Source organism: Balaenoptera acutorostrata, chromosome 19 (assembly GCF_949987535.1).
Source record: "Balaenoptera acutorostrata chromosome 19, mBalAcu1.1, whole genome shotgun sequence".
Taxonomy (NCBI): domain Eukaryota; kingdom Metazoa; phylum Chordata; class Mammalia; order Artiodactyla; family Balaenopteridae; genus Balaenoptera; species Balaenoptera acutorostrata.
The window spans coordinates 6,800,068-6,825,675 of NC_080082.1; the positions used below are offsets into that span (position 1 = coordinate 6,800,068).

The window sequence follows — 25,608 nt, forward strand, 5'->3', positions numbered from 1 at the left end:
GAAAGATTGGGGATTTGCAAACATGTTTTAGAGAGCATGGATGGACCTCTCACAGGGTATCATATAGGGACTCAAGCAGATGATATCTTGACTTAATGGGGCAGGGTGACCCTCCCTGATATCTGAGTCACTTTGATTATTTGCTTGATTAAATCAAAACGTGAACTTCTATCTATGGTTATATATTCTAGGTTAGAACCTCCTTGCATAGTGCCAAGGGGATACCCTGCCCATGGGCGACTCTCCACATCCAGCCTTGTGTTGGTTCCCAACAGCAACCAGAGGTGAAGCTTCCCTCAGGGACAAAAACACATACAGTCAAGTTTTCTCTGTGCCTAGTCTCAGAGTTGATTTATAACACCTTTAGAAGCTAGCCCCAACCAAAGAGTCTCACTCATTAATTCACTCCGCTTCTCTCTGCCTCACACTGGGCTGGATGCTGGGGGTAGAATGATGACCGAGATTGACCCAGTCACTGCCCTCAAGGGGCTTACAGTCTGGCGGGAAACTCAGAGTCCATGGCTGGCACTCCGGACTTCCCATTCCTGCTAAATTTATCATTGGTTATGCTGGTATTTGCTGTCTTAGTTTGCAATCCCTGCCATTGTTTTTAACTCAGGAGAATGAAAACTGGTGACGATTTCAAGGATCTCTGTCTCCTCTGTAGACTCTGCACAAGGGGCATGTTAATCTTAGCCTGTTTGGAATGCGTGCCTCTTCCAAATCTCCCCTGCTCTTAGTGCTTTTTGGCTTGGCTTCTTTTCTATGTGGTCCAAGTCACTAACTCCCTGATCTGCACGGGCTCTGCGGGTCCTTATGTTTCTGCACCTTCAGTGCAGCCAAAGCCTGTGCTGCTAGGAAAAGTTCTTAGAAAGCACTTTAGTTAATGAGTTATGATTAGATGAAGGATCAAAGAAACACGGAGAACCGGAAGTCGTGACCAAGAGATGTCATTTAGCAAAGTGTTTATTTAATCAAGAAATAACGGAAGAATGAACATTTCTTAGAAGTTCAGTGGACATCTGTTGTATTTGCTGCTGTATAAGGCAGGATACCTTGAGTAAAGAGATGGCAAATTGGGTGATTGGAAGGAAAGTCAATAGGGGTGTGGGAAGGGTAAAAGGACAGTAGAACACCCCGGGCATGTAAAAGTCAGGATCCCCTTTCCTAAGCCTGAAGGGGCAAAGGGAGGGATTAGATACTGGAATCTAGAGAGAGTAAACTGTGATCTTCCAGCAAGGGAGTTAGGCAGCCCCCAGTGACCCTACAGGGAGGGTGCCAGGAGGACTAATCTGATTTCACACTTCTCCTTTCCTGCAACCTCTGACCCTTGCTCTCCATTGGCTGAGGTCAGTCTCCAGGATGGAGAGCAGAGGGGGGAAGATGCATGGAGAAGGGGTGGGTGCAGTGTGGATTTGCCCGTAGCCGGCACGTCTGCTCAACATCCGTTCCCTCTTCTTCTGGTGATGGGACCTTGCTTTGGTTTGAGGGGATGTTATGAGTTGAATTGCATCCTCCAAAAAGACAAGTTGAAGTCCCAACCTCCAGTACCTCAAAATGTGACCTTCATTTGGGAATGGGGTTGTGGCAGATGAATTAGTCAACATGAGGTCATACTGGAGTAGGATGGGCCCTTAATCCAATATGACTGGTGTCCTTATAAGAAGAGGGAACTTTGGACGCACAGAGGGAAGACAGTCATGTGAAGATGGAGGCAGAGATTAGAGTTATTCTGCCACAAGCCAAGTATCACCAGGGGCCACTGGATGCTGTAAGAAGCAAGTAAGTATCCTCCCCTAGAGGCTTCTAAGAGAGCAAGACCCTATTGACACCTTGATTTTGGAGTTCTGGCTTCAGAACCGGAAGACAACTTAAAAGTGGGCAGGGGGAGGGATAAATCAGGAGCTTGGGATGAATACATACACTAATATATATAAGATAGATAACCAACAAGGACCTACTGTATAGCACAGGGAACTCTACTCAACATTCAGTGATAACCTATATGAGAAAAGAATCTAAAAAAGAATGAATGTAGGTATACGTATAACTGAATCACTTTGCTGTACACCTGAAACTAACACAACATTGTATAACTCAACTATACTCCAATAAAATTTAAAAAAGAAACCAACTTAAAAACAACTATTCTGATGTTTTAAGCCACCCAGTATACGGTCCCTTATTACAGCATCCCTAGGACACTACAGAGGGGGCTACCCTTTCCCTACCACGTGGTATCTTGGTTGGATAGCCCAACCCTGCTGGAGCTGGGGAAAAGGATATTTTCCCCCAGGATGTGGATTTTGAGCATGAAAATAGAGAGATGGACAAGACCTAGATTCAGATCCTTGCTTTGCCACTTCCTGGCCTAGTGGGACTCAGATGAGCCAGTCCCAAGGGAAATGCATACCCCAGGGGCTAGCCTCCTCTTGCGGGCTTCTGAACAGGTAGGGCACCTCAAAGGGATGCTTCCTGGGACTTCCCTGGTGGTCCAGTGCCTAAGACTCCATGCCACCAGTGCAGGGGGCCCGGGTTTGATCCCTGGTCAGGGAACTAGATCCCACATGCCACAACTAAGACCCGACACAGCCAAATAAATAAATAAATACATTTTTTTTTTTTTTAACGAAAGGGATGCCTCCTGAGGGAGCTCCTGCTAGGAACAAACTAGAACTCATTGATAACTCCACTCACAAGGACTCTTTGCTAGAACCATCTTGGAGACATGGAGATTCCCTTTTCTGGTGAATGAGGAAGCGGAGGGCATTATTCCCCACCCTCAGTTCCCTGGGTCTAAGAGTCAGTCGATCAACATCATCATCAAATTCATTATTTGCAAAGCCTGGAGAAGAAGGAGGAACAGAGAAACTGGAGGACCCAGGCCAGGCTTCCCAATTTTCTGCATGAAGCCAGAAGGCCTACATGAATGTGAACCCATAACAGAGAGGGGCACAACCTGCCCAGACCCATGAGCTACCAAGGAGGGATCTGGGATAGGTCATTTTCCCCAGGGACCGGCCCCGTAGGAATCATCCCAGCAGACTGGCCACAGTGCTGTCACAAAAGCATGGATACAACGTGATCTCTGGTCACACTGCCCAGAGATCGTTGGCGGAACGCCTATGATATGCTTGGCATCAAATAAGGCCTGGAGGATAGTGTTGATTCCTGACCTTGGCAATGATGAGCTCTGACACAGACCTGCTCCAGCTGCCAAGGGCACGGAAAGGAGCGTCAAAATCACCTGTGATCTGGGAGAGAGCAGGAAGGAATGCACAGCTGATGAGACACTCAAGGATAGTGTCCCCATTTTGTAGACAATTAAATTAAGGCTCTGAGGTATTCATTACACTGTTCCAGGTCATACAGAGCTGGGAAGCCAGAACTTGCTGGCTCCAAAGTCCATGCTCTTTCTACTGTGCTAGATCATCTCCCACTCACATGTCCAGCAGTCCTGGCTTATTCATGCATTCATCTGTTCATGCATGCACTTGTTCAATACATGTTTAGTGAGTATCTACTATGTGCCAGCAGCTGTGTTAATACAGAACTGAGTGAACAGGTCAAGGTAATCTAGTGGGGAAAGGCTACGTATATTTAATTTCTGAGTGAGAAAAGTGCTATGAAAGTAAGATATGGAGAATGAGAATAACAGCTGGAGACTTAAAGCCCGGACGCGAGGGAACACTTGCTCAAGAAGGGAATATTTAAACCAGTGTAACACAACATTGTAAATCAACTCTACGTCAGTAAAATTTTTTTAAAAAAGAATTAAACTAAACCAGTAGTGTTCCAATTGGTCAGTGATTTGGCCCCCATGGGACATTGTCTGGAGACATTTTTGGTGGTCACAATCAAAAATGGGAGGGTAGGGTGCTACTAGCCTCTAGTGAGTAGAGGCCATGGATGCTTCTAAACATCCTACAATGCCTAGGACAGCGCCAACCACAAAGAATTTTATGGCCTGGGATGTTAATGGTGACTGAGGAACCCTGATTTAGACTAAGATATGAAGGTGAAGAAGATGCCAGCCCTGTAAAGGGGCTCCCCTGCCCCAAGCATTCCAGATGGAAGGAACAGCATGTGCACAGGCTACAATGCCAGGAAAAGCTTAGTGTCTCAGGCTAAGGAGTAGGGGAGAAAGGTGTGGGATGAGAGGGAGCAGATCGTGCAGGGCCTCTGGGCTTGGGCAGAAGTTTGGGGTTTTATTCTTTACCATGGAAAGCCTCTGAAGGTTTTTAAACCAGAGAGGAGCACTCTGGCTGCTCTGCAGAGAATGATTTGGGCCGGGGGGCAAGAGTGGAACCCCAGAGGCCCGGAACTGCCCAGGAAGAGATGATGGCAGCCTTGACTAGCACAGAGGTGGTGCAGGAGAGCAATGGGGGGTATCAGTAGCAGCTAAAGCACTGGCAATGAACTGGATCTGGGGGGAGAAGGAGGAGAAGCAGGGATTCTGGTCTCCACAGGGTGCTGGGTAGTGTGGATCTCCAAGGTGGGGAAGACTGAGCCAGCGCCAGGTAGGAGGGGGTCCCGAATCAAGAGCTCACTTTCAGACATGGCAAGCCCGAGACACCCAGTAGACTTGGGTACATAAGGTGTTAGAGGAATTGCTTATAGGAGGCTTTGAGCTGTGCTCCATTCTCAATGTAGCTTCACCTGGGATGGGGCGCTGTAAAAAATACCAATGCCCAGGTCACGCACCTTAGATCAGGTAAACCTGAGCTCTGGGAGTGGGTGCCCAAGCATCGGTATGCTCTAAAAGCCCCACAGATGATTCTAGTGCACGGTGATGGTTGACATCCCACAGACTCGTAGACCTGCCCCAGGGTGGAGACCTTCTCTGTGTGCACGGCAGCCCACAGTAGGCTGAGAAACCTCACCTTTGTGCATTACCAAAAGAACCCTCTCTTTTGTGTCTATTTAAAATTCTATCTCTGCTGCTTCTGAGACTGGCTGAATTCTGTCAAAACAATGAACTGCTCATAGTCTGGGATGTCCTTGTGTTACCTTCAGTTCCAAGCCCTTTGTTCTGAGACTCTTGTTTATAGCAGTGTCAGTCTCCTGGGGAAGCCCCAGGGCTGCTTCATCTCTTCCATTCCATTGGGGATAGACTATTTACAGTCTCCTTTGTGAACTTCTTTTCCAAACAACTCCCAGCGCCCTCTGCCATTGTGTACTCAAAGCAGAGAAAAATACATTCAGACCTGGCCTATTCTTCAAGCTCCAGTTCAATCCCCAATTTCCTTTTTTTTTTCCTTCCTTTTGACTGCCTTTATCCAATTCCCCCTTCCCCGCTTCTGGTAACGGCAAATCTGATCTCTTTCTCTATGAATTTGTTTGTTTGTTTGTTTTTGAAGTATAATTGATCTACAAGACTATGTTAGTTCCTGTTACACAACATAGTGATTTGGTCTTTCTATACATTTCAAAATGATCACCACAAGTCTAGTTATAATATGTCACCATACAAAGATATTACATAGTTATTGACTACATTCCCCACACTGTACATTTCATATCCGTGATGCATTTATTTTGCAACTGGAAGTTTGTACCTTTTAATCTCCCTCACCTATTTCTCTCATCGGCCGCCCCCCTCTATTTGTTCTCTGTATCTATAACTCTGCTTCTGTTTTATCATGTTTGTTTATTTGTTTTGGTTTTTAGATTCCACATATAAGTGAAATCATACAGTATTTGTCTTTCTCTGTCTGACTTATTTCACTTAGCATAGTACCCTCTAGGTCCATCCATCGTATCACAAATGGCAATATTTTATTCTTTCTTTATGGCTGAGTAATATTCCTTTGTGTGTGTGTGTGTGTGTGTGTGTGTGTGTGTGTATCTCACATCTCCTTTATCCATTTCCTTTCATTTCCTTTTATTATTATTGGGTACCCATCGTGTGACTTGCTCTGTACCTGGCACTTGGGGATACCGTGATCAGTAAAAGTGATATGGCCCCTGATCTAGGGAGCTCACACCTTAGGACAGGGTGTCTCAACCTCAGCACTACTGACATCTGACATCAAGTAATTCTTTGTTATGGGGACCATGCTGTGCAATGTTTAACAGCATCCCTGGCTTCTACCCATTAGATGCCAATGGATTGTTCCCATGCCCCCAAGTTGTGACAACCAAAAATATCTTCAGACATTGCTAAAATGTCCTCTGGGAAGCAAAATCGCTCCAGTCAAGAGCTACTGCTCTAGAAGGAAGAAGACATCAAACAAATACTCATAAAGGTTGGCAAATGTGATGACAGGAGACATTCTGTTTAACTTGGCAGGAACAGAGAGATAAGAGTCCAACATGGAGACTACCTGTTCCAGCCCAGAAAAATAGCTGGTATTACTTCCAACATGAGGCTTTCTCTGATTACTTTATTGTCTTTTGTCTTCTCTAGTTTCCTGCAGTAGCATTCACTGATTTTGTAGTATGCAGCCAGGCACACTACTAAGCATCTGGCATGCCTTATATCATTTTATTCTCGTAACTACCCTATAACCATAACTGGCACCACAAACCATTGACGATTCACTACGTAAGTGAATTGAAATGAAGTAAATTGAAGGAAAGCTGAGACAGTGACTGCTTGTACTTCTTCTTCATCCCCTGGGCAAGAGCCTCCCACTTCATCAATTACCACAATCTTTGTTGCACTTTCAATGTCTTCTTCATTGAGTCCTTCCTTTTGGGGCTCCAAAACCACTCCCACAAATTTCTCCCTCCCCAAAAGTTCTTTTGATCTTACTATTTCCTAGAGCTAATCTCCCATCTTGCTCCTTCCTTTTTCCACCAGTGTTCTCAAAACTTCAGAGTTGCTCACCAACACCATCCCCTCACTGTCCTTGCATTGGGGCTCCTTCTTATACCCTTTCCTGAAATCTGTCTAATCAGTTTCCCCAGAGAACTGAATCCAGAGGTATCTTGTCATCCCACTCAATCTGTCCTCCATATTGGAAGTTGTTCATAACTTTCCTCGTTGGAACTTTCCTCTTCCTTGGAACCCTACACCATTCAGATCTACCTTCTACCTCCTCTTCTATAGATTTGGGTAGCCTTCACTACCCAGTTCCCTGTCCCAATCTCTATCTACATTCTTCTCTCAGGCATTGTTTTAGCTTTCAGAGCTTTATTTATCCTACCTATGTGGAAGACTAACCTAACTGTATCTCCAGTCTTGGGCTCCTTCTGGATTTTAGCCTCACTTTTCCAATTCATCTGGACACTCCACCTGGATACAACCTTGGCACCTCAGATTTGAAGTGTCTCAAACAAAAGGCTTTATCTTTTCTTCAAAGTCAGTTCTTTCCCCTCAGCCTCTCAAAATCTATTGTTTCTCTTAGTAGGAAGAATCATTCTCAGTGTCTCAGAATCATTGTCTACGTTCATTTGTTCATGAATTCATTCCTTGAACTTGTTGTGGGCACCACGCTTTACATATTGCCTGCCCTCGTGGAGCTCACCGTCCATCTGGCAAGATAGACTGTCAAAAGAAATCACAAAGAGCTTTGCTGAGGGTTATAGTAGGGAAAGTCTAATGTGCAGTGGTTCTCTCCTCTTCTCTACCTAGACCCAATGAGCTAGCAAGTCCTCTGATTCTCCCATCATAAGGTCCCTCCAATAAGCTGCAGCTCTCCAAACTCCTGGCCTCTGCCCCTGACTCCTAGGGGGGTCTTATCTCCTCTTACTTCTTCTCACTTCTCTGAACGCTCACATGTTGCATTGCCTTGTAATGTCCTGTTCCTTATCTATCCCCCCAACTACACTGTAAGTTTATTCAGTGTAATGAATGCATGCTATTTGTCCCTGTATTCCCAGTACCCAGCACAGAGTGCTCAATAATTATTGGTGAAATAATGAATGAATAGATTCTAATCCCCTTTGCACACTACCGAAAACTTCACAAAACTCAACAGTACACAAGGTAGGTTTGAAGTAATAACCTAGAGGTAGCCAAGTGACAGCCCCAGGGCACAGCTGGGAATATTTGGAAAATAGGAACTGACTCCCTGTGAGAAGTCACCTTGCACGGGGCACTAACAGCTTCTCATGGGAAACATAACAACCCTACTGTTGGAGAGAACCCCCAGGGAAGTCCCTGCTTGTTCAGTCCTCAAGGTTTTCTGGAGCTGCCAAGGTGAGCCTTGCTGGGTGATAGAGCTCTCCTTCCATTGCTGAGAGTCTGCTTTACCATCACACCCTAGGCCTGAATGTGGAAGCCAGAGATGCTTGAGACAGCTTAGCAGGTCTGAAACATTTGGCCATACTTGTCCCTTTCCCCCAGAAGAGGCACACCTGCCATTCCCCTGTCTGCGCTACTCTATCATCTGCTTGAACTAAAAGAAGGATAGAATACTTGCATTTAAATTCTAGCACTGCCACTTACTTATTTTATGTTATATGACCTAAGTTGTATAATCCCTTGAAAGCCTCAATTTCTTCATCTCTGAATGGGATTAATGATAGATATTATCTCATCGATCTCTCCATCATGATTTTAGAATATGGGTATTGGGCATGTTGTGAATATTTACCCTACTTTCATATATTTAAAGCTTTGCCTATATTAAAAAAATTATCTTACGAGGTATTGTGAAAACTGACTGAAATTAGGCATGGAAAATGCTAATCACAGTGGCTGACGCAGTTTCTAACACATAGGAAGCCTCCAATACAAGGTGGTTCTCAGCAGTACAGTGAAGTCACTATCCGTGCCATCAAAGTCTTGCCATGCTGGGATTATTTTATCTATTTATTGGTTGGTTTGTATTATGTTTTCCTCCACTGGAATTAAACTTCATGAGGGCAGAGACCTTGTCTGTCTTTGCTCCCCATTGTATGTCAAGTGTGCTCAGGGGGCAGTTGACAAGTGGTGACTGGAAACGTGAAGACAATAACCAGTTGTGTTTCCCATCACAGCTCAAGTCAGTCACACATCCTCATCACTCTTGGCACCCCTCACACCCAGCCTAGGATTCTCATATAGAGGTAGAGACTCAGGAGGAGAGACAGCAGCTGAGCACTATACCCAGAGCAAGGGCTCCTGATCCAATGCCCTCCAAAGACTCTCTCTCTAAGAGAAGAAGCAAAAAGACAACGCAGAGAAAAGGATCAAGACTGAGAAGAATCATGGGCGAAAACTCAAGAGGCTAGAGTGACCACATAGGGAGCTCTCAGATGAGGCCAGGGCTTAAAAGGGCAAGAACCAAAGGTCGGTACAGCACAGAACTAAGGGTCCTGACACGGGAGAAGCCCTACCCATGTAAGAAAAGCATCTGTAAGTGAAAACCTAGATGAGTCTGAGGCCTGCAGAAATGACTTAACCACAGAAAGAAGGCTTGTCTTTCAAGTGATGGTCATAATGCAAAAGAGCAAAGGAGCAGGCAAAATGGAGGCCAATGAGGTAGTATTCATGAATGGTACAGAAGGCAGAATTACCAAACTCCTATTTCGCTTTTATCTCCTTTGCCAAGGGGATTACTAAACCGGACAAGGTGGGGAAGGGTAAAAGTTATTATATTTCAGGAAGCATCTACTATGTGCCATGTAGCATACATATATATTTGTTATCTTATTTAATCCTGAGAAGAGGTATCCATCGTGATTCCCTTTTTCCACAGGAGGAAAACTAACCTCAGAGAGGTAAAGCAACTTGTTCAAGGGCCCAGAGCTAGTCAGTGGTCTAATACCTTCTTTTAGATATTGTGTGTGTATGTGTGTGTGTGTGTTGGGATGGGTGTGGGGGGTAGGTTGTGGGCAAACTGCCCACTATTGACCCCATTTAAGTTTGTAGTCAAACCTCCCTGGACCTCTATCACATAAGCCACAGTTTAGATACAGCATCTTCCATCCAGAGAGCCGGTTTTCTGAGCCTAATATTAGGGCGAACACTTCTTCCTCACTGCCTATGCTTCCTTCCGTATGGAGGGTTATCTATCAGCGTGACACTGGACCTTCTCTGTCTCCCACTCCTCCCTCCCCCTCGGGAGGTGGAGCAAAGCATCTGATTGGTGATTTTGACAGAAAGAACTGTACAAGACCGTTTCACTGGATGCAAATATCTTTCCTCTCTCTAACAGAAGAACCAAAAGGACAGTTCAGAGCAAATGATCAGGACTGAGAAACAGAGGAGAAGACTCAAGAGGGCAGAGTGTCACATGGAAGCTCTCCTCTCCTCCTCGGCATCTCCCAGCCTGCAGAGCGCCTGTGCAATTAGGCTGTGATAGCCTAGCTGTTCAACCCAAGCCCTACCTTGTGGGCAAGGCTTGAGTCTTTTCAACCCTGCCTTGACTGGGTGCACCATTAGTACTACACATCTAAGACACCTTCTCCAAGGCTTCCATCGGGAATAAAGCTGACATCTTGATTTCCACTTGCCTATGTCTATTAGTTCAGAACTCAGCTGGGGATATTAAAAAGGGAGTTATGGATTGACCCCACCAAACAAAGCAACAACGTCCAAGAAGAACCTTGCATGTATACTGATTTAATTTCACCGCATTAGTTCCAGTCTGGTGTGTATTGCTCATACCGAGATGGCACCTGATGTTAAAAATGAGTTGACATCTCAAAGGAATGTCAAGAAATTGGAAATGGTCCAGAGGAGACTTAGTAGAATGGTGAAAGTTCTGGAAACCAGGTCATGGGAGGAATGATAAAACGAATGAGAAGATTTAGTTCAAAGCAGATTTGGCTATGATATGATGCAGTCTTCACATTTTTCAAGGGCTACCGTGCAAAAGAGTGGTTTAATTAGATTATGTGACATCCAAGGGCAGAACTGAGTACACTGCTGGATATTTTAGGGAGGCATATTTTGGCTCATTATAAAGAAAATATTTACAATGATTAGCATTGGATAAAAGTGAAATGATTTCCCTGAGAAGGTAATGAGTTTTCCATTACAGGGGTAACCCCACTGGATTAAATGGATGATCCTGAAAAGGTCATTCAGGCATTGGGAGATGGCTGGTGGAAATAAAGTTTATCTATAGCTTGTGTAAATGCCAAAGTGGCAGAATGAGATGTTCTTTCCTCCTCATGATTTTTTTCCACCCAGTATCACAACGGGCTTGATACAAATGAGTCAGGCCAGGGGCCCCTTGCATGTGACCAGACCCTGCCTGGGGCACAGGATGCAGTGGAACCCCAGCCCCTACACCATTGTCCCTACAATATTTCCCTAGGATGACTTATTGGTTTACTATCTGTATGTGAACACCCACTCTCTGTGGCTTCTAGAAGCATCTCTCAAACTTTAAGTGGGAAAAGGTGTTGGTATTGGGTGGGAGGATCCCAAGGAAGTGATTCCCTCCATCTCATATTCCAGAGCCTATTGCAATCATGCTCATTCTCATTCTTCTCTTTCCAGAGTTGGAGGACTCTTTCAGCAACCTCATCCTTTGACTATGTGGTCACCACCCTCATTCTGCCCTGTTTGGCTAAGAATGAGAGTTACCATCTACAGATAGCCCTTTATGGGTGTTATTTCTTTCCATCCTGGCAACAATCCCAGTGAGATCACTACTATGATTATCTCCATTTTACAGATAAGGAAACTGAGCTTCAGACAGGTTAATTAATTTGCCCTAGGTCAGAAAGCTAGTAAGTGGCAAGGCAGGAGCTGATAGCCATATCAGTCATTGTCCTAAGTGTATGGTGTTAACCACTGCAACCTACTGCCCACCCTGAATGACAGTGACCAGACCTGCACTTAGATGCACATGTGTTGTTTCAAGAGAGGAACATAGTTTTGGTTTTGTTTCTATTCCTCTCCTTAATGATGTCCAGGTTTGGTTTGACTCTATAGGCTACAGGACCTTGGTAGATGTGAGTCTTTAGAAAATAGAATTCAATGAAATCCAGATCCCTTTCCAGTGTTTCAACTGCCCTATCAAAGCCTTTGATCCATAAAAGTGGAATTTGGGTTCTATTCAATCTAAGACCATGCTGGCCACTGACTGTTTCAAATTAAAATTTATCTGGCCCAGTCTCTGGACCTTGAGTCCTCTGCACACAGAGGGCATTCAAGGTTCCTAATGGCTTCTGTTTCTGAATTTTAGAATTGTTTTTCAGTACCTTTTCATGGTGGAAATGAAATTTATCCATAGCTTGTGTAAATGCCAAAGTGGCAGATGAGATGTTCTTTCCTCCTCATTATTTTTTCTACCCAGTATCACAACGGGCTTGTTACAAGTGAGTCAGGCCAAGGGAGACCCCTTGCATGTGACCAGACCCTGCCTGGCGAGCAGGATATGTATCTTTTCAATGTCCTGTTTATGGCATGAAATCCATGGGAGATGGCAATTCTGAGCACAGAGGAAGGATCTCATGATGCAGACTAGTGGGCAAGGGGGTGGGGGTCAGGGAACACCACGGTGTGCTGCATGTAGTGAATTCCATGTTAAAGAGGAGATGCCACTTTGTGACAGTGGTGAATGGGACAGACCCAGGGGTCCCTGTATCATCCAAGATAGACATGTTTCTCCATTCCGCTCTGTCTCCGCACGAGACTTCCTCATGCTCCCTGCTTACCTTGCCCCCATCTTGTCCTCTTTGGCCCCTGGATTTACTGACTTGTGTCATCCCCAGGTGTCTGTTTATCTCCATTTGTTTCAGCAAAATGGAACTATCTGAACCATCTACCCATTAACCTGCTATCTCTGGTCTTGCTTCAGAACTTTTGCCCACACCATGTCCTAGCAGATATATATTGACACCCTATGATCTAATGTAATCCCCAACTCTGAGGCTCAGCATTGAACCCCAATGCTGGAAGGTAGGGGATAAGGCAAAGGAATAGCATCTGGGAAGGGTTCATCTTTAGGAGCATGAATAGGGGACGCCAAGATCTGTGGGGTAATCAAGGTACACAGACTGACAAAAACAAGTGGACAAGGCAGCTTTGGCCATGAGGGGGTAAGCAAGGATAATCTTTGATCACTTTCTGAGATAAGAACTTGTTTGTACCATGAACCCTTCTGAAGAGGGCTAAGGACAGAGCCGTAGAGGCCACCTAGTGGGAGGGGTAGGAAGAAGGACCCGGAGGAGTCAAAGGATGGAGAAGTGGGGGAGAAGCATGGAAATGTAGTATCCCAGAAGGCAAAGGAGGCCGTGTCAAGAAGGAAAATATGGTCAGCAGTACTGGAGTAGAAACCAAGCTCTGGGGACTTGGTTTCCCAGAGCTTGGGAAAGGAGAGGGCACCAGTGACCCTTGGGAGAGCAGCTTCAGCAGCCTGCTGGGAGGGGTTGGGGGTGTGACCAGAGGACAGTCTGTTCGTGCCACATCCTGGGTGAGCAGGAGCATGCTTAGAACCAAGTCATCACAGAGCCCTGTCCAGAGCAAGCCAACAGTGAAGTCACTGTAGAACAATGGGGCCTTCAGAGCTCGGCCATGTCACTCTGCCCTTTCTACACGGGTGACCCCAGCAAAAAGAACCGGCAGAGATAAGTACCTAAGCAAGTGGGCAGATTGGCACAAACCCATTGTGTCTAACCAATGACCACGAAAAGGGGAGGACATTTCACCAGCTTGGTTCGTTCATTCACGGCTCACTCACTCATTAACATTGTATTGGGTCTAACGTGCTCAGAGACTGAGGAGGGACTTGGTTATAAAAAAGATCTGGTCCCTGCCATCAAACAGCTTACGATACACTTGGGGGACTTCATTCCATGAGAGTATCCGCCAACCTAAACACGTCATCTAGAATGCCTAATAAAGTCACTGTTCAAACCTTTACAAAATTACCCAAGTTAGCAATCCCTTTTTTATGCCTCTCTGTAGAGGGCTAAGGTTAAGCTCAAACTGAATGATAAAAGAGGATATGTGCTCATAAAAAAAAAAAAAATCTGACAGACCGACTGAATTATAGACTCACTGAGGACAGTATTGATTCATACAATATATACCAATGACCTCTTCCCTTGTAGTATTAACCATCACTGTTTTGCTTGTGTTTCTCCATCCTCCTTCTCCAAACCTAATCAAGGTCTAGGTCTGTATTTCCAACTGCCAATGACTTTTCACCTGCACTGCCCCCTCACTGCCCTCAAACTCAAACCCGAAGTCAAATTCACCATATGTCATCTCTCAGTTATCACCCTTTTCAAAGGTTTCCCCATCCATGGTGCCTTCATTTTATCTTCTCTCATGAGCATATCTTGCATCCAGTCAATTGCCAAGTTCTGTATCAAGCAGAGTCTTGTGCACACAAAAGATGTTCAACACTCACTTGCCGATGAATGGACACATTTTATATCCTGGAAAGCTTTGTAGGCTACTAGTAACTGTAGCTATAACACCGATAATAACAGTGGTTAAGAAAAAGGCTTTGGGTGGCAAATGGGTCTGATCTGGGTTTAGTCCCATCTCTGCTGCTTAGTAGTTCAGGGACTTTGGACACCGTTTCCTCATTCATGTTAGTTATTAGAGTTATGGGAATCAAATATAAAAGGTATGTAAAGCTCTGAGTGCAGAGATGTTATTTGCTTTAGTCCCTAGTCCACTGTCAATGTTTATCCATTTCAGTAGTCTACCATTAAAGTCAAAGGAGCCCAAATCCCAAGCTGATGCCAACAGTATTCCATTTTAGAACCTTAATTAGACTACCTAATAAGTCCTAGAAGGGGGTCACCATCGACCTAGACACTTTGTTTGGAGCATAAGATAAAGACTTCCACATCAAACATATCTTCCCCTCCCTGATCTCTCTTCCATTGTACCCAATTTCGAAAATTCCAATTAAAATGATTCAACTCAACAAATTTTAATGAGGGCTAGATGTGTGTCATACCTTATTAACCAGTTAGCCTGGAAGACCTCATTTTCTCTGTAGAAAGCTACTTTTCAGTTCCTAATGAGGCCCCTCCTGCACCCAACACTGGGACCCATGGCACTCTGGGAACCCTCCTGAAGGCACCCTCTGTACCCCACCTCATGGCTACAGTGAGCTGTGGCCATATCTGTCCCAGTGGACTAGGAAAGCCTCCAGGTGTCTGCCTTGCACACAGCAGATGCCAAATCAGTAGTTAACTTTCGAGATGGGCGAGAAACACTGGAGGGGCCAGGATGAAAGCCCTGAGGGTGGAAAATCAGTTACTTGTGTATCTTCTACCAAGTTCAAAGGGTAGGCTGAGAATGACAATGCACAACCTCGGAAGAAGAGGAAGGAACCCCCAGGGGACGTGGGTCCAAGGTTAAGGAAAACTGGGAACTCAGATCCCATCGCCCAACAACATAACAACTGCATGGTCTTTAACTTTCTTCCCCCACTGCTTCTGGACAATACATGGCACTTACCAAGGACTCAATCAATAGTTGAATGAATAGAATGAATAAATGGATGTTTCTTCTTTCCATTTCGTTGTCAGCTGTTCTTTTTTCTTTTTGTTCTCTTCCTATTCTCCCTAACCTCAACGCTCACCTTGTCAACACACAGAATCTCCTATCTTCCTCCCTTCCTCTCCCTCTCTCATCTACTAACTCCATCTATGAGAGTGTGTGTGTGTGTGTGTGTGTGTGTGTGTATCATTTCCAGTTTACAGAGGAGAAAGCAGAAGTTCAAAAGCCTAAAACTGGCTACTTTCAGGGATCACACTTCTAGTAAGAGGTATGTAGCAGATGTCATGCTGCCCCAGATCCCTTGACCATTTTTTGGTGCTCTAATCCATACCACCTTCACTCCCAGCCACCTGAACCTGCGACTTTGTCCAAGGGCTGCCCAGGATGCTGGGGTCCTTTTTGCCAGTGACCATGGAGAGCCAGAAGTGCCTGGAGTTTAAGCCTTCCCTCCTACCACCAAAGAGGATGGGGGTGACAGCCCTTAACTAATGATTGACAGGTGTGGGGGTATAAGGAGTACAGCTCCCTGGCCCACAATGGGGATGGCTGTCACCTGTGACCCCCCCCGCCCCCCAGTGCCTCCAGATCTGCCCCAGGCGATTAAGCCAACATGGGACCCTCAGCAGGCTTCTCTTGATGCTGAACCCGGGCTTGGCCTCCTCCCCTTCCCTGTCCATCTTCCTTACTCTGGGACCTCTGTTCCTTGGAGAACTTCCTAATAAATCCCTTTCACACAAATCTTCATCTCAAGCCCTGCCCCTGGAGAACCTACCCTAAGGCAAAGTAAATGCAAGATTCAAAGCCAGGCCTGTCAGACTTCAACATTCTTTTCACTGTATTGTGCTTGAGATGCTATTGCAATCTTGTGGACCTGTTCTTCACGAATCTTATAGTTATTTTAAAAATTGAATGGCTGCTGTGGCTTCAGGGGCCTGGAGGACAAATGTGTGTTCAAATGCCCTGTGCTTGCTTATTTCTTCTTCTTGCTATAAGTATATGTCTCAGAGACAAAAGACCTTTATCTTAGCAAAGTGAAGTAGGGGACTCAAAGAAAAAAAGGTTGTTTGAAATTGTTCTTGTCATTGTCCTATACCTGGGTCCATAATTAAGTAGGCACTAAAATGGACTTTCCCCTTTTAACATAATCTCTTTGTTAAATATTTTTGTTATGTAAGTTACATAACTATATTAGAGTAATTCTAAGGGAAAAACAAATCCAAGTACTCTGATCCAACCATTCACAGACTGTTTCCTTCCAGTGCTTTTCCTCTTCGTGTGACATAGATGCAGTCTTATCCAAACACCTAGATCCCCGGAGTGTTTTCTCTTAGTTCAGTTTCCATGTTATAACGCAGTCCTGTGGTTGTCATTTTTAATTGTTGCCTATTTTTACATCCAGAGGATATACCGTAATTTGTCACCATTTCGGGTTTTCTTTTTTTTTCATTTTTAATGACATTTATTGTTTTCTTTCTAATTTTACAGTGTTGTCACCATTTTGATTGCTTTTGATATTTCACAATTTTAAATAAGGTTGTGTTGAACAACTTTGTGAATGTGCCATTTTGGTTTGCATCTACCCTTTTTTTACATTTCAGATTATTTCTTTAAGAGAAATGTCCAAATCTTGAATTATCGGATAAAGGAATAATATTTATGGTTTTGATGTATACTGAGACATTTCTCTCTGTATCCCCCAACACTAAAATGTGTACCAATTTATAACATAAGCCAACCTGAAACAAAGGTTATTCCAAGTCACGATGACTCATTTTTTAATGAGTTTTGGTCTAACTAAATGAAGTCATTTAAAATTTCCCTATTTAGTACAAAGGTCTTGAAAGCGTCTCTAGAATTATGTGGAATCTATGGCATTCCTCATGAAAATGACAAAGAACCTGAAAGGCACATTTCAGTCAGCCTTAATGTATGTCGTTCCTTTCTTAATTCTAAGCTTTCTAATTGCTAAGCATTTCATTGAGGGATTAGTCATTGGGCTCAAGTTGCCTAATTGAATCAGTCATTTTCCATGACACTGAACACAAGTCAGGACATTTCAATGGCTGATGTGAACTAACTGAATTGGGTGTGTATTTGGTGCGTTTCTGCATGCCTACATCTTCAAAAGCAGAGGATAAAGAACATTGACAAGACAAACAAGCAAGAGATAATTCCTATTTTCTCGGTTACCTTGAAGTTTGCCTCTGTTTATCCTAAGCTTTAGTATTCTTATCTATGAGCCTTAGAAGTGCTGCTCCCTGAAATTGATTTCCCAGGAATATTTGGACCTCCAGGAGATCATGTTTCATTACTGTCAACCACAGCATCGCCATTATTTTCTTTAACATGCTTAATTGTTCTGTCTTCTTTCGTGCAAGTGGAAAAGTACAAAAAATAACTTTGACCTAGAATTACTCGGAAGACCATGGGTACTTGCTACTACACGCAGAAAAGAAAAATTTATACTGCTGTTATAGCTTTTCACCCAGCCAGCCCCAGAGAATTCAAGTGGAACAGTGGAAAACACAGCCAGTCTTCTGGATGCATGATTCCAGGTGATACCAGACATTCACAGAGATAAGCGTCCCATGGATCAGCTGAATTTTCTACCTTTGAACTGTTTTGGTTATTTTTGTTTTTCATCGCAGAAGCTTTATTTCTGCAGCACTTCAAAACTCCAACAAGGGCCAACTTGCGTCTCATTTTAAGAGAGAATTTCACTATTGAGTTAAAGTCAAAGGCAAGATAGACAAGTCACTTTCTAGTCCATTTCTCATTGAACTGGGAAACTGCCTGATTTGCTTCTGTTCACCACTCCCTGTTTGCCTTCACTCCCGCAGGTCACAGCCTGGGGGTGGGGGCAGGGGGTGGGGTGATGACCTCCCGGCAAACGATTCTACAGTTGGTATCCTCACCTTGGCTGGGCTTTCTGGGTTAGGATAACGCTGGGTGATCCTAATTAAAGCCCTATCCAAGCTCAAACTTCACAACCAAACAAACCAGTTTTACAACACCCAGGAATTTAATTTGGCCTCACACTTGCAGCGGAAAAAGAAACACAAAAGAAGGAAAAAGCTGGCAGCTCAGCCAACAAGCAGCCGCCTTCTGGACACACTGCCAGCTTGATCCAATTAGTAAATATTAGTGGTCCAATGACAGATCTGAAGACAAAGGTTCAGATGAGACCCAAGGTTCTTGACAGCAGTCGGGGAAAACCGCAAAATTTCCAGCCCAGGTAAGTCTCTCCGATCTTTAAAAAAATGAAGCAAGGTACAAGGATAACCTAAATTTGACAGCTTTTTTGCGCACCTAGGGAATAAGAGGCCAAGTGTAGAACGCAGCTGAACATTAATCTCAGAACGAAATTTGGTTTAAGCTTTAAAAAACTGAGGCGACAATCCTGGCTACAACGAAACCGCGTTCGCTTACTCTTACACATGCTGGGAAATTAACAAACTCGTGGCTTAGGTGCACTTCCCCTTCCCAGTCCCTCTCACCATCAGCCCCTCAAGTGCACCTCCTAAAGAAAGCAAACCGAAACAGTGTAGTGAAAGACACTGGGGAAGTGCTTTCATTTACTCCATGCCAAGTATTTTCTTCTTAAAACTAATCTGAAAGAGTCCCCCTAAGGCAAAGCAAGTGTCAGTTCCCGCCCTGAGGGAGAATCGCAGTGCCATCTGCTTACCTGTGATCAGCACCGCCTTTTGATCCGCAGGTAACAACTCTTGGCCAGAAAAGTAAGTATATACGAGGAAACATGACAGGGAGAAGAGGATCAAGCCCCAGAAGAGGGACAGCCTGAGCAGGCAAGCCCCTCCCCAGAGGCCCGCCAGGCAGACCACCTTTCTCCCCACCTGCCCTTGGCTCTTCTTGAGTTTGCAAAAAATTGTTCCTCCCAGCACTGCGGTGACAGTCAGGCAAAGCCATCCTGGCTCAGAGAAGAAAGTGCCCATTCTCAGAGACTCTCTGCTCCTTTCCGTGCTCAGGGCCAGTGAGTCAAGTGGGCAAAGACAGGCTGCAGGCAGCCTGGGTTATATGAACGGAGAGGCAAGAAGGGAGGGGGAGAAAACAGCCCCGGAACACATTGAATGAGCATGAATTAAGCATACTCATACAGCCACATATTTCCTGGTGGGTAATTTAAACCAGTCTGCAGTTTAATATAAATACTAGAGCACTTCCTATTTGATTGCTCCCCGCACGCCCACTTCACACACAACACAGACGCATACTCACCCACAACAAACACACGCATTTTTTTTAATGACCTCTGGAGAGATAACTAGTTGGGTAATAATTGACAGAATTCAATCTGTCTGAACAGTGAATAACAAAACCTCTAGCTCGCAGGAAGTCTCTTCTGCTTTAGGAGCCTGTGGTGTGTCTGTCTGTGGAGCCCTTTTCCTGACTCAAGTGTGTGTGTGTGTATGTGTGCATCACTGATTTTGCCCACATCTGCGGGACTCCTGCCATCCCCCACTAGAGTCAGGCTGAAGGGTTAGATGGAAAGAGAATATAGAAGTAGAGGAAGAGATTCTTGGCAGATGAGAACTGCTTTGGTCTCGCCAGAGGAAAGATAGGCCAGGGAGAGATAACACAATAATAACAATATAAATAATGGTCAATACCTATTGGTACTTATTTGCGCCAGGGGCCATGTTCAGCTGAGACCCTATTCTCTGCCAAGCTCTGCTCCAGGCACTGGCACTCAACAGTCAATATGTGCAGTCTCTTTGAACACTATGTCTCTATGAAGTAAGTTCTATTACTGTAGTAATTTTAGGGGTGAGCACCCTGAGGCACAGAGAGGTTAAGAGACTTGCCCAAGATCACACAGAAGTGGAAACAAGCAGCCTTGTTTCAGAGCTTTATGCTCTGACCACTCTATGGCCTGCCTTAGGAAAAAAGCAAAAGACAGTTAGTACATTATGTACTAGCCTTTCTTCACTTTAGCCTCATTTGAACCATGAAATATTTCAAGGTGGATGTTATTATGCACATTTTACAGAGAGGAAAACTGAGGCTGGAAGAGGATAAGTTACTTAAGTAAGAGTAGTGGGTCCAGACCCACACCCATGACTTGGCTGGATGCGGGATAGTTATGGCTCTCTGCTGGGGGCCTCAGCACTTTGTCAGTGGCTCCCATGCTGGGGCTGGGGCCAAACACCCATGTGGGTTTCCTGATGGTGCACACCCACAAAGGATGGAGCAAATCTCCTGGTGGCAGCCTACGTGGCTTTCCAGCTGCTCAGTCCTGGGGCTCCCAAGGAGAAGGCAAACCCTGCCGTGATGTAGAAGTCTAGGTAAGGATGCTCCTCGCCCTCTGATGGGGAAGGTGGTATGCTATATTAAGAACATGAGCTTTATTTTTTATTTTTTTATTTTTATCTTTTAATTGAATATAGTTGATTTACAATGTTGTGTTAATTTCTGCTGTTCAGCAAAGTGATTTAGTTATACATACATATAGATACATTCTTTTTTAAATATTATTTTCCATTATGGTTTATCATAGGTTATTGAATACAGTACTCTGTGCTCTACAGTAGGACCTATTGTTTATCCATTCTATATATAATAGCTTACATCTGCTAACCCTAGCTTCCCACTCCATCCCTCCCCTAATCCTCTCCCCCTTGTCAACCACAAGTTTGTTCTCTATGTCCGTAAGTCAGTTTCATAGACATGTTCATTTGTGTCATATTTTAGATTCCACATGTAAGTGATATCATATGGTATTTGTCTTTCTTTTTCTGACTTACTTCCATCTGATTGAGTTGAATTGGGTCTCCTTTCCATCCACATCATTCTGTCTTAGAGCTTTCCTTGAGATCTTCCTTGCTTGGCCAATGTTCCATTTCTGGCAAACTTGCACTTAGCTTTACAGGGGGAAGGAGCCAATTGGATCAACTCATTCTTATTAATGATGCCAATGAGTCAATGTGTTGCTTCCTTCTGCCAGTAGAGGTGACTTTTTGAAGGCGCCTTCTGAAGACAACATATCTTACCCAAAAGGGAGGATTTCTCAACCCCGGGAAGGGGGGGGGAATGCTGAGAATCCTGGAATGTATACTTTCTTAGAGTCTATGGCTCTTGAGTTGAAACGGGAATTTGAAGAAGTAACGTCCCATCTAAAACAGGGATTCTCTCTGTAACATCCCCACCAAGTGGTCATCTTGTCTACTGCCAGTACGCCTCTCATAACAGGCACTGCAAAGCCTTTGAAGGTGACTTTCCAGTTCAGGACAGCTTGGAGTATTAGAAAGATCTCCTCTTGAGAAGTAAAAACTGACACTGCAGAAATACAAAGGATCATGACAGATTACTACAAGTAACTATATGCCAATAAAATGGACAACCTGGAAGAAATGGACAAATTCTTAGAAAAGCACAACCTTCTGAGACTGAACCAGGAAGAAATAGAAAATATAAACAGACCAATCACAAGCACTGACATTGAGACTGTAATTAAAAATCTTCCAACAAACAAAAGCCCAGGACCAGATGGGTTCACAGGCAAATTCTATCAAACATTTAGAGAAGAGCTAACACCTATCCTTCTCAAACTCTTCCAAAATATAGCAGAGGGAGGAACACTCCCAAACTCATTCTATGAGACCACCATCACCCTGATACCAAAACCAGACAAAGATGTCACAAAGAAAGAAAACTAGAGGCCAATATCACTGATGAACATAGATGCAAAAATCCTCAACAAAATACTAACAAACAGAATCCAACAGCACATTAAAAGGATCATCCACCATGATCAAGTGGGGTTTATCCCAGGAATGCAAGGATTCTTCAGTATACACAAATCAATCAATGGGATATACCATATTAACAAATTGAAGGAGAAAAACCATATGATCATCTCAATAGATGCAGAAAAAGCTTTTGACAAAATTCAACAACCATTTATAATAAAAACCCTCCTGAAAGTAGGCAGAGAGGGATCTTACCTCAACATAATAAAGGCCATATATGACAAACCCACAGCCAACATCATTCTCAATGGTGAAAAACTGAAACCATTTCCTCTAAGATCAGAAACAAGACAAGGTTGTCCACTCTCACCACTATTATTCAACATAGTTTTGGAAGTTTTAGCCACAGCAATCAGAGAAGAAAAAGAAATAAAAGGAATCCAAATCGGAAAAGAAGAAGTAAAGCTGTCACTGTTTGCAGATGACATGATACTATACATAGAGAATCCTAAAGATGCCACCAGAAAACTACTAGGGCTAATCAATGAATCTGGTAAAGTTGCAGGATACAAAATTAATGCACAGAAATCTCTTGCATTCCTATACACTAATGATGAAAAATCTGAAAGAGAAATTAAGGAAACACTCCCATTTACCACTGCAACAAAAAGAATAAAATACCTAGGAATAAACCTACCTAAGGAGACAAAAGACCTGTATGCAGAAAACTATAAGACACTGATGAAAGAAATTAAAGATGATACAAACAGATGGAGAGATATACCATGCTCTTGGATTGGAAGAATCAACATTGTGAAAATGACTGTACTACCCAAAGCAATCTACAGATTCAGTGCAATCCCTATCAAACTACCAGTGGCATTTTTCACAGAACTAGAACAAAAAATTTCAAAATTTGTGTGGAAATACAAAAGACCCCAAATAGCCAAATCAATCTTGAGAAAGAAAAACGGAGCTGGAGGAATCAGGCTCCCTGACTTCAGACTATACTACAAAGCTACAGTAATAAAGACAGTATGGTACTGGTACAAAAACAGAAATATAGATCAATGGAATAGGATAGAAAGTCCAGAGATAAACCCACGCACATATGGTCACCTTATTTTTGATAAAGGAGGCAAGAATATACAATGGAGAAAAGACAGCCTCTTCAGTAAGTGGTGCTGGGAAAACTGGACAGCTACATGTAAAAGAATGAGATTAGAACACTCCCTAACACCATACACAAAAAGAAACTCAAAATGGGTTAAAGACCTAAATGTAAGGCCAGACACTATCAAACTCTTAGAGGAAAACATAGGCAGAACACTCTATGACATACATCACAGCAAGATCCTTTTTGACCCACCTCCTAGAGAAATGGAAATAAAAACAAAAGTAAGCAAATGGGACCTAATGAAACTTAAAAGCTTTTGCACAGCAAAGGAAACCATAAACAAGACCAAAAGCCAACCCTCAGAATGAGAGAAAATATTTGCAAATGAAGCAACTGGCAAAGGATTAATGTCCAAAATTTACAAGCAGCTCATGCAGCTCAATATCAAAAAAACAAACAACCCAATCCAAAAATGGGTAGAAGACCTAAATAGACATTTCTCCAAAGAGGATATACAGATTGCCAACAAACACACGAAAGGATGCTCAACATCACTAATCATTAGAGAAATGCAAATCAAAACTACAATGAGTTATTACCTCACACCAGTCAGAATGGCCATCATCAAAAAATCTGCAAACAATAAATGCTGGAGAGGGTGTGGAGAAAAGGGAACCCTCTTGCACTGTTGGTGGGAATGTAAATTGATATAGCCACTATGGAGAACAGTATGGAGGTTCCTTAAAAAACTAAAAATAGAACTATCATACACCCCAGCAATCCCACTACTGGACATATACCCTGAGAAAACCATAATTCAAAAGGAGTCATGTACCACAATGTTCATTGCAGCTCTGTTTACAATAGCCAGGACATGGAAGCAACCTAAGGGTCCATCGACGGATGAATGGATAAAGAAGATGTGGCACATATATCCAATGGAATATTACTCAGCCACCAAAAGAAACGAAACTGAGTTATTTGTAGTGAGATGGAGGGACCTAGAGATTGTCATACGGAGTGAAGTAAGTCAGAAAGAGAAAAATAAATACTGTATGCTAACACATATATATGGAATCTTAAAAAAAAAAAAAAAAGGTTCTGAAGACCTAGGGCCAGGACAGGAATAAAGATGCAGACGTAAAGAATGGACTTGAGGACACGGGGAGGGGGAAGGGTAAGCTGGGACGAAGTGAAAGAGTGACATAGACTTATATGTACTACCAAATGTAAAATAGATAGCTAGTGGGAAGCAGCCGCATAGCACAGGGCGATCAGCTCGGTGCTTTGTGACCACCTAGAGGGGTGGGGCAGGGAGGGTGGTAGGGAGATGCAAGAGGGAGGAGATATGGGGATATATGTATATGTATAGCTGATTCACTTTGTTATAAAGCAGAAACTAACACACCATTGTAAAGCAATTATACTCCAATAAAGATGTTAAAAAAAAAAAAGATCTCCTCTAGACTGAGCTTGATCATGTCACTTGTCCTTCCTTTTCCACTTGGAGTCACACAGGCCAATTTAGTCCCTGTTTCATTCAGATATTTGGAGACTGCTATTGTGTCTTACCTTCTCCAGGTGGATGGTCCTCAGTTCTCTCAATTGCCCCTTATATATGGTAGAATATGTTTTATCTGGTGCTTAGTGCCTGAAGCAGCCAGATTTTTAACAGTTCAAACATTTAAAAAATCATGTTGTTGCAATAATTGAAGAATATGTTGTTACGATGAATGTAGCATGGTGACAACGTGATTCACCAAGCAGAGAATGACCATGTGTTGATGTCACCATGACCCAAATGTCAAGATATAGATGTGGTGGTACAAGTCATAACAGATCATCTCACGGACATCAAGGTGGTCTTACTGGTAGCACAAGTTTTGTTATGATTTTCAAGCATTTGGATGATAACTAACATTTTAAGTGTTGAGGTGTAATTGTGCAAATATATAATATCTATTCTCTATTTCACATTGGGAGGCGGAAAAGACAACCAGATGGTGGTGTTGGATCGAGTCTTTTTTCTGTCAGTGAATTATGGTGAAGATGTCTAAATCATTAATTCCAAATAGGTCAGATCTCAATTTATTGTATAGGGTTTCAAGGATCCTTAGCAGAGTGGCCTTTCTTAGAATGGAATCCAAGTACTTACTTCTCCTCCGAAAGGTTAAGCCCAGAAGAGGTCACAATACTTTCAGTACAGTGCAAACAGCACAGAATAGAGCAAGATTATCACCTCCCCTATCCCTGAAGTTATATCTTTACTTATATGTCCAAAGACTCATTTGCTCTTTTGACAGTAGTGCCCTATGATTTACTTCCATTGTGTCTGCTATCAAGTTAAATTCCAATTTTTGTAGTTTTCTTGTCATTAAAATTACTTTGTTGTAAAATATAATGTGGAGAAACTATCCAAAATGTAAATGTAA

At 43.4% G+C, this 25,608-nt stretch overlaps 1 protein-coding gene across 1 annotated transcript in view; it reads right to left on the bottom strand.

The window, feature by feature from the left end:
• HSD17B2 (hydroxysteroid 17-beta dehydrogenase 2) overlaps positions 1 to 19,450 on the bottom strand; it is a 71,084-nt gene extending 51,634 nt beyond the window's left edge. Inside the window, exon 1 of the mRNA XM_007182587.3 lies at positions 19,038 to 19,450. Within this exon, the coding sequence (XP_007182649.2) occupies positions 19,038 to 19,305 (268 nt within the window). The 5' untranslated portion in view covers positions 19,306 to 19,450. The remainder of the gene's footprint in view (positions 1 to 19,037) is intronic.
• Between the last annotated feature and the right edge of the window lie 6,158 nt (positions 19,451 to 25,608).